This window comes from Hemiscyllium ocellatum, unplaced genomic scaffold (genome assembly GCF_020745735.1).
Source record: "Hemiscyllium ocellatum isolate sHemOce1 unplaced genomic scaffold, sHemOce1.pat.X.cur. R1, whole genome shotgun sequence".
NCBI classification, from domain to species: Eukaryota; Metazoa; Chordata; class Chondrichthyes; order Orectolobiformes; family Hemiscylliidae; genus Hemiscyllium; species Hemiscyllium ocellatum.
Window position 1 is genome coordinate 242,605 of NW_026867603.1, and position 9,896 is coordinate 252,500.

Sequence of the window (9,896 nt, forward strand, 5' to 3'; positions counted from 1 at the left end):
GGGACAATTTAGCACGGCCAATCCACCCTAACCTGCACATCCCTGGGCACTACGGGAACAATTTAGCACGGCCAATCCACCCTAACCTGCACATCCCTGGACACTATGCGACAATTTAGCACGGCCAATCCACCCTAACCTGTACATCCCCTGGGCACTACGGGGACAGTTTGGCACGGCCAATCCACCCTAACCTGCACATCCCTGGGCACTACGGAGACAATTTAGCACGGCCAGTCCACCCTAACCCGCACATCCCTGGGCACTACGGGGACAGTTTGGCACGGCCAATCCGCCCTAGTTCTGAGGGTGAGAGGTTGGAGTGGGTGAGAGGGGTGGATAGGTTGAGGCGGTTAATGTCGCGGCAGCAGTTGGCTATGAAGAGATTGAGGGCGGGTAAGAGGCCAGCACGGGGTGTCCAGGTGGATGGGGTGTGTTGGAGGCGGGAGAAGGGGTCGTCAGAGGGTGGGCGGGAGTCTTGGTTGAAAAAGTAGGCACGGAGGCGGCGGAAGAATTGTTATTCTTCCCAATCCTCTATATTGCGGAGACGGGCCACCTACTTGCAGAACGTTTCAGAGAACACCTCTGGGACACCCGGACCAACTAACCCAACCACCCCGTGGCTCAACACTTTAACTCCCCCTCCCACTCCACCAAGGACATGCAGGTCCTTGGACTCCTCCATCGCCAGACCATAACAACACGACGGCTGGAGGAAGAGCGCCTCATCTTCTGCCTGGGAACCCTCCAACCACAAGGGATGAACTCAGATTTCTCCAGTTTCCTCATTTCCCCTCCCCCCCACCTTGTCTCAGTCAAATCCCTCGAACTCAGCACCGTCCTCCTAACCTGCAATCTTCTTCCTGACCTCTCCGCCCCCACCCTCACTCCGGCCTATCACCCTCACCTTGACCTCCTTCCACCTATCGCATCTCCATCGCCCCTCCCCCAAGTCCCTCCTCCCTACCTTTTATCTTAGCCTGCCTGGCACACTCTCCTCATTCCTGAAGAAGGGCGCGTGCCTGGAACGTCGAATCTCCTGCTCCTCGGATGCTGCCTGACCTGCTGCGCTTTTCCAGCAACACATTTTCAGCTCTGATCTCCAGCATCTGCAGACCTCACTTTCTCCTCCTTACTAACGTCTGTGACCAAACTCAGCTCCTGCGTCCCCTTCTTTCACTGGACATTGAGAGCATCATCATCATTTTCAGTGAGGGGCAAATTCAATGCACTCATTAAACTTCAAAGGTCTTTCGTTTCAGCTCCATTCTTGTCCCACGGTTTCCATTTGAATATCCTGTAACTCGTGACGGTCTTAATTATTGTCATTTTCTTTGTACTCGTTCACCGTGAGCGCTCTCTTTGTTCTTTCGCAGTTGTCCTCTGCAATTCACGTACACAACTTGATTGTCCGATGATTAAAATGGACAGTACACTTCCAGTTTTGTATAAATTTCAGTTTAAAATCTGATTGAAGATTTGTAGCTCGGGTATCCGTTGTTGTGGTTCTGCTCGCCAAGCTGGAAGTTTTTGCTGCAAACGTTTCATTCCCTGGCTAGGGAACATCATCAGTGCTGTTGGAGCCTCCTGTGAAGCGCTGCTTTAATGTTTCTTCCGGTATTTATAGTGGTTTGTTCTTGCCGCTTCCGGGTGTCAGTTTCAGCTGCAGTGATTTGTATATGGGGTCCAGGTCGATGTGTCTGTTGATGGATGTTCTTGCCGTTTCCGGGTGTCAGTTTCAGCTGTAGTGGTTTGTATATGGTGTCCAGGTCCATGTGTCTGTTGATGGAGTTTGGGGATGAATGCCATGCTCCTAGGAATTCTCTGGCTGTTCTCTGTCTGGCTTGTCCTATGATAGTGGTGTTTTCCCAGTCAAATTCATGTTGCTGGTTGTCTGAGTGTATGGCTACTAGAGATAGCTGGTTGTGTCGTTTTGTGGCTAGCTGATGTTCATGGATGCGGATTGTTAGCTGTCTTCCTGTTTGTCCTATATAGTGTTTTGTGCAGTCCTTGCAGTCCATACACTCAGACAACCAGCAACATGAATTTGACTGGGAAAACACCACTATCATAGGACAAGCCAGACAGAGAACAGCCAGAGAATTCCTAGAAGCATGGCATTCATCCCCAAACTCCATCAACAGACACATCGACCTGGACCCCACATACAAACTACTACAGCTAAAACTGACACCCGGAAGCGGCAAGAACAAACCAATATAAATACCGGAAGAAACATCAAAGCAGCGCTTCACAGGAGGCTCCAACAGCACTGATGATGTTCCCTAGCCAGGGAACGAAACGTTTGCAGCAAAAACTTCCAGCTCGGCGAGCAGAACCACAACAGATTTCAGTTTAATTTAAAATGCACATCCTTTTCTCCTCTGCGAAGTTTGTAAACGCTCGCTCGTACCGAGCTGTCAATAATTTCTGATGTAAGAAACGGCCCTTCCGGTTTCTTCCTCCGTTGCCTTGCACCGATTGATTGCTCGGTTGGATAGAACGTAGAATAATACAGCCCAGTGTAGGCCCTTCGGCCCTCGATGTTGTGCCGGCCTTTAAGATCAGACTAACCCTCGTTGTACTATCATCCATGTGTCTCTCCAAGAGTTGTTTACATGTCCCTAGTGTATCTGACTCGACTACCACTGCTGGCATCGCATTCCACACACCCACCACATTCTCTGTAAAAATCTACCTCTGACATCTCTCCTAAAGTTTCCTCCAATTACCTCAGAATTATGCCCCCTCATGATAGTCATTTCCACCCTGGGTAAACGTCTCTGGCTATCCCCTCTATCTCTGCCTGTCATCATCCTGTGCATCTCTGTCAAAGTCACCTCTCATCCTTTTTGGCTCCAATGAGAAAAACTTCCCTCAACTCTTCTTCATAAGACCTGTCCTCCAGTCATAGAGATGTACAGCACGGAAACAGACCCTTCGGTCCAACCTGTCCATGCCGACCAGCTATCCCAACCCTATCTAGTCCCACCTGCCAGCACCCGGCCCATATCCCTCCAAACCCTTCCTATTCATATACCCATCCAAATGCCTCTTAAAATGTTGCAATTGTACCAGCCTCTACATCCTCTGGCAGCTCATTCCATACACGTACCACCCTCTGTGTGAAAAAAGTTGCCCCTTAGGTCTCTTTTATATCTTTCCCCTCTCACCCTAAACCTATGCCCTCTAGTTCTGAACTCCCTGACCCCAGGGAAAAGACTTTGCCTATTTATTCTATCCATGCCCCTCATAATTTTGGTAAACCCCTTTTCGGTCACCCCTCAGCCTCCGACGCTCCAGGGAAAACGCTACAGCTGAATTTAATGACAAGTTTTTGAAAGATTATAGTGTGGTGCTTGGCTCTTCATTATCTATTCTTCGGCATAAAGGCCTGTTGGTACAGACACCGCCACTCGAGTGTGGAGCACATCGGGTACGACGGGGTGATTGGCTCCTGATCAAGACTTGGAAAGATACCAAACTCCACCCGAGCTGGGAGGGACCATTCCTAACCCTCCTGACAGCTATCCGAACTGCTGAGAAAGGGTGGAGTCACTACACTCGCGTCAAAGGTCCTGTGAACGTCCCATTGTGGGCGGCACGGTGGCACAGTGGTTAGCACTGCTGCTTCACAGCGCCAGAGACCCGGGTTCAATTCCCGACTCAGGCGACTGACTGCACGTTCTCCCCGTGTCTGCGTGGGTTTCCTCCGGGTGCTCCGGTTTCCTCCCACAGTCCAAAGATGTGCGGGTCAGGTGAATTGGCCGTGCTAAATTGTCCCCGTAGTGTTAGGTAAGGGGTAAATGTAGGGGTATGGGTGGGTTGCGCTTCGGCGGGTCGGTGTGGACTTGTTGGGCCGAAGGGCCTGTTTCCACACTAAGTAATCTAAATCTAAACTGGCGGAATGGCACACTCATCCTACAGACAACCCCCTGAGAAAGAGGGAATAAACTCCGATTAAAGACTCTTTTAATGTTTGATGATCTATAAATTGTAAGGGTTGCGTGGACTCACCTCTTCCCTGGCGCTTAAAAGATTAAGATAGGGTGATAGGCAGGGTTCAGAGATGGGAGGGTACAAGTATAGTATTGTAATGTTAGTTGTACTAACTGTTCAAGGAAGCGGGAAAAATCACTTCACTACACTCTGCCGAAATTACGCTAAACAAGAGGAACTTGTTGGGTCTGTGCAGAGGTCCCACACCATGGCAAATCTGGGATCCCTACCCCTGTAATACAGCTCACTAAAAAAGAAGTGGACGGTGTACAACAATTTGACCAGGGCCTCAAATAATACAAAATGGGAATCTGAAAGGAGCAAATATAACTTTGCGGGATGGTTCCCAAGTCCAGCCCCGAAAACCCAGGGCGTTATCGATAGCCTCAGAATTTCCCCACCGAAAGGAGCAGTGAATCCCACCTGTTTCTGTAATCGGAATGACCCCGCACCTTTCCAATTCGGACAATCATCTTGCGTCCACACCAGTTGAGCCACTGTCACAACCAACCCCCCGAATATTAAACGGAACATATTGGGTATGCGGTCTGAAGGCCTACCCATTTATTCCCGGGGGAAAACATGTTCGTGTGATCGAATGTAGAGAAATACATGTATGTTATGAAGTTGACGAAACACTGCTGCAAGACCAGAAAGGCTAGAGTGGTTGCTGTTACCTCGCTTATATCGTCCCTCACCTCCGAATAGAAAAACATGAACCCAACCTGAGAAAGGAGGGGAGGATAAGACATAAGGCCCGAGAGGTCTCTGAAGAGGACCGTCTGCTGTGGACACTACTCCCAAGTTACGGCACTACGAGGGCAGGGGTAGAAACTAGCGGCTGTCCTTGAAAAGTTAATTAATGATACAATGGGAGAAACTCAATCCCAAATATCGGCCATAACCACCGAAATGGTCGCCGCAGGACCGACAGCTTTACAGAATCGAATGGCTTTCGACGATCTCTTGGCCGAGAAAGGGGGAGCCTGTGCTCTGATTGGGAAGGAATGCTGCACCCTCATCCCAGACACCTCTCCCACAGTGGAAGGTACAGCAGAAATGGTGAAGAGAAATTGGGAATGAACTCCGAAAAAAGGATGGGGTAACTGGGGACTGACCGGTTGGGGAAAATGGTTCGTTCATTTAGGCGTTCATGTATTACTAATAATCGTAGGTCTACTGATAGGATTGAACGTGTTAAAATGGACAGTGACTAAGCTGGTAATGTCTTTGGGAGAACAACGACCAATAATGGCCATGACAGTATAGCACAAGCGCAATAAAGAGAGAGGAGCAGATTACTCCTAGAGTTTGGAAAAGAGACTTAGAAGGACAGAAATGGCAAGATTGTGAACCTCAGCACCACCGGATGAAAAGAGGGCCGAAACTAAAATTGCCAAGACAACAAATGGTTTAAGAAAGGAAATGGGGGAGTTGTTAGGAATGGGGAAAAGTGTTGTTTTTGCAAATATAGAAAAAGCATACAGAAAAAGGGGTCCCGCAAGAGATCTATTAACTCTACAGGTATTTAGGGAAGAGTATCTCTACTTTTCAGTAGATAATAAAGTACTAACTTTAATGTAATTTATTAAAGAAAATACTTCCTTTTATCATAACAGTTTCAGCAAAAAACTAAGATTACTGAAACATACAAGCGAAGCACGAGAAAGATATATTGTTGAGTTGGAATGTACCTATGGACAATGAAAGAAGTTACAAAGGGGAACATCGAGATAAAAGTTTAGCCTCATGACAGCACGCGCAAAGGGGAAAATTGCCAATTTGGAAAGCAGGGGCAATGGGCATGGAGCACAGATGGGCCGAGGCGAAACAGTAAGAAAGATTGGGTGATGTAGGGATGAAGGGCTTATGCCCGAAACGTTGAATTTCCTGTTCCTTGGATGCTGCCTGACCTGCTGCGCTTTTTCAGCAACCCATTTTCAGCTCATGTAGGGATCGGAAGAGGTGGCCTCACGCAGCTCAAAAGTATAACTGTGTAATAGCTTGAATAATCATCACCTCAATTGCTCTCTGCAATTGGGGTCCTTTCTTGCAAGATCGTAGAATAAATTGCCTTGTTTCCAACTTTGGTGGTCTCATCTAAATTTTATTGAATTTTGTTTCTAACACCTGGACATCGAGAGTTGTCCAAATGCTTTCGGTCAAGGTAGACTACAGCACACTTTCCTGATGAACCAAGCTTTGTACAAGGTCAGAGCTATAATGAACGGTCATGTGAGGAAAGATGGGAGGACGCTTAAGAACCTCCCACTCTGCCGAGGACATGGAGGTCCTGGGCCTCCTTCACCGCCGCTCCCTCACCACCAGCCGCCTGGAGGAAGAACGCCTCATCTTCCACCTCGGAACACTTTGACCCCAGGGCATCAATGTGGACTTCAACAGTTTCCTCATTTCCCCTTCCCCCACCTCACCCTAGTTCCAACCTTCCAGCTCAGCACCGTCCCCATGACTTGTCCGGACTTGTCCTACCTGCCTATCTCCTTTCCCACCTATCCGCTCCACCCTCTCCTCCCTGACCTGTCACCTTCATCCCCTCCCCCACTCACCTATTGTACTCTATGCTACTTTCTCCCCACCCCCCACCCTCCTCTCGCTTATCTCTCCACGCTTCAGGCTCACTGCCTTTATTCCTGATGAAGGGCTTTTACCCGAAACGTCGATTGCGCTGCACTTTGGATGCTGCCTGAACTGCCGCGCTCTTCCAGCACCACTGACCCAGACTCTGGGTTGAATGGTTAGTTTATGAGCCGATCTAAAGCTAACACACACTCTACAGAGCAACTGGCATCTCTGATACAGAACCATCACATGGATGGTGTCAGAATAATGGTTGTCGCGGTGAGCTGGGATCTGACAGATGAGGGTACAATTGGGAACAAAAATGAGGTGGAAGTTGCTGGAAAAGCTCAGCAGGTCCGGCACCACCTGTGAAGAGAAATCAAAGGTAACGTTCTGGATCCGGCGTCTCTACGGACTGGACGAAGAAGGCTGACGTTGATTTCTCTGCACAGGTTCTGTCAGACCTGCTGAGCTTTTCCGGCAACTTCTGGGGTTTGTTTCCAATTCCGGTCCCTTTTGGGTTTTTAGTTGGTAACTGAGGTGGGTCTGGCCGATGGGCCGTGTTACGGGTCGCGATTTGATTTAAGGACCATTTGACAGCCGCGTTGTCGAGTGATCCGCGAACAACAGAACCGCGCGATCGAATGGTTCCGCCGTTTGCGCGATGATGTCGCCGGCGCCGAGCAACGCCGAACGTTTGCTGTTGTTGATTCGCTCGGTAACCGCAGCGCGTCGTTGTCGGTGGCCAATCAGAGCGCGGTTCCGTGGAATGGAATGCTGGGCAGGGGCGCAGTATAAATAGGGCGAGCGATGCCCCACACGTCACATTCTCAGGAACGGTTAGAACAGCCAGAGATCATGGTGAGCGCGTGCAGGGGAGGACACGCAGGGATCAAGCCACAGGGATAGCAGGGAACCAAAGGATGGGAATCAATTGGGAGGAGGAGTATATCAGGAGGACAGGGAGATCCCCTGGGAGACAGAGAGAAACCACAGCAAGGGAAGGGGTCCTTTGTGAAAGAGAAAGTCGAGCCCATTGGGAAGCCAGGTAATCCCCAAGGACAGGGACCTCAGGGAGATGAGAAACCTCCAAAAGGGGGCCGGGGGCGAGGGAAGCGCTAACAGAGAGGTAAGTCAACAGGGATGTTGGGAATGTGCTGGAGAAAGGGCCATAAAACAGATGCTGCATGGGGATCCACACAGGAGGGATACAGTGAGGCCTGATAAAAACAATGACAGCAGATGCTGGAAACCAGATTCTGGATCAGTGGGGCTGGAAGAGCGCAGCAGTTCAGGCAGCATCCGAGGAGCAGGAAAATCGACGTTCCTTCATCAGGAATAAAGGCAGTGAGCCTGAAGGGTGGAGGGATAAACGAGAGGAGGGTGGGGGTGGGGAGAAAGTAGCTTGGAGTACAATGGGTGAGTGGGGGAGGGGGTGGAGGTGATAGGTCAGGGAGGAGAGGGTGGAGTGGATAGGTGGAAAAGGAGCTAGGCAGGTCGGACAAGTCACGGGGACGGTGCTGAGCTGGGAGTTTGGAACTAGGGTGAGGTGGGGGAAATGAGGAAACTGGTGAAGTCCACATTGATGCCCTGGGGTTGAAGTGTTCCGAGGGGGAAGATGAGGCGTTCTTCCTCCAGGCGTCTGGTGGTGAGGGAGCGGCGGTGAAGGAGGCCCAGGACCTCCATGTCCTCGGCAGAGTGGGAAGGGGGTGTTGAAATGTTGGGCCACAGGGCGGTGTGGTTGATTGGTGCGGGTGTCCCGGAGATGTTCCCTGAAGCGCTCTGCTAGGAGGCGTCCATTTTTACCGATACAGTGAGGCCAACTCAAAGGAGGGAGGGGATGGAGGATCCCATCAGGAACCAAGCTGCCGTCACACACAACACACATCGGGTGTGAATTCGCTGCTCCCCACGTCTCTCGCTCCTTCTTAGCTGACAGGAGGCAGCATTAGCCTCCGAACCGTGCAGATTGTTCCATGTTCTCTCTTCCCCCCCCCCACCCGCAGCGCGAGTGTCTCTCTCTTCACATTGGCCAGGCCGGCGTACAGATTGGGAATGCCTGTTGGGAGCTGTATTGCCTGGAGCATGGCATCCAGCCGGATGGACAGATGCCCAGTGACAAGACCATCGGAGGTGGGGACGACTCCTTCAACACCTTCTTCAGCGAGACCGGGGCGGGAAAGCACATTCCCCGGGCGGTGTTCATAGACCTGGAGCCCACCGTGATCGGTAAGAGGAGAGGGGGGAGGGTCCGGGTCGTGGGGCGCGGTGAGGCCGTACTCTCCGATACGGGTCCGAAACTCCGACGTTTGCCGGGTTGTTGTTCGTTCCCGTTTGTAAATCCCTGTTTCCCCGTCCCCCAGATGAGGTCCGTACCGGCACCTACCGACAGCTCTTCCACCCTGAGCAGCTGATCACCGGCAAGGAGGACGCGGCTAATAACTACGCCCGGGGCCACTGCTCCATCGGCAAGGAGATCGTGGATCTGGTCCTGGACCGCATCCGGAAGGTGGTAGGTTGGCTCTCGGAGACATTGGTGAAGCCGGGCTGCTTCTCTCCCCATTTACCACAGCCCCATCTCACCGCGCCCACCCACCATCTTCAGAAAACAACTGCATCTATGGCCATGTGACCCACGCACACAACTCTATCCGTTGACTCCTTGGTCTCTTCTTCCTGTCAATTCGATATTCCCGGGGACATAAAGACAACACCGACACTGCTCCCAACCCTGAAGGGTACGCTCAGTACCCTGACTGAATTCCACCATTCAATCTAGCCCCCTTCCAGCCGACAGTCACTACTCTCTCCCTCCAGGAGATCAAGGTCCAACCTCCCCTCTCGCTGCCCCCTGGGAAACCGTGTTCCACTTCAGTTTGGCGCTGGACACAGTTTCTGGTCGCATGTTTGACCTTTTTAACACTTTATTTGCCCACAGGCCGACCAGTGCACGGGACTCCAGGGCTTCCTCATCTTCCACAGTTTCGGGGGTGGGAGTGGCTCCGGTTTCACCTCCCTCCTGATGGAGAGGCTCTCCGTCGACTACGGCAAGAAATCCAAGCTGGAGTTCGCCATTTACCCGGCTCCCCAGATCTCCACGGCGGTGGTCGAGCCCTACAACACGGTGCTGGTCACCCACTGCACCCTGGAGCACTCTGACTGCGCCTTCGTTCTGGACAACGAGGCCATTTACGACCTGTGCCGGAGGAACCTGGACATCGAGAGGCCGACCTACACCAACCTCAACCGCCTCATCGCGCAGGTGGTGTCCTCCATCACCGCGTCGCTCCGGTTCGACGGCGCCCTCAACGTGGACC

The 9,896-nt window shown here is 51.5% G+C and overlaps 1 protein-coding gene across 3 annotated transcripts in view; it reads left to right on the top strand.

Moving 5' to 3' along the window:
* Positions 1–3,180: 3,180 nt before the first annotated feature.
* Positions 3,181–9,896, top strand: part of LOC132809099 (tubulin alpha chain-like) — an 11,617-nt gene continuing 4,901 nt past the window's right edge. Inside the window, exons 1-4 of one of the 3 annotated variants that reach the window (XM_060822501.1) lie at positions 3,181–5,711; positions 8,592–8,808; positions 8,943–9,091; positions 9,518–9,896. The exon at positions 9,518–9,896 is cut by the window's right edge and continues 302 nt beyond it. In XM_060822501.1, the coding sequence (XP_060678484.1) occupies positions 5,688–5,711; positions 8,592–8,808; positions 8,943–9,091; positions 9,518–9,896 (769 nt within the window). In that variant the 5' untranslated portion in view covers positions 3,181–5,687. Of the gene's footprint in view, positions 5,712–8,140; positions 8,150–8,296; positions 8,315–8,585; positions 8,809–8,942; positions 9,092–9,517 lie in introns of those variants that run through there. The other 2 variants (XM_060822503.1, XM_060822502.1) reach the window with 2 other exon arrangements.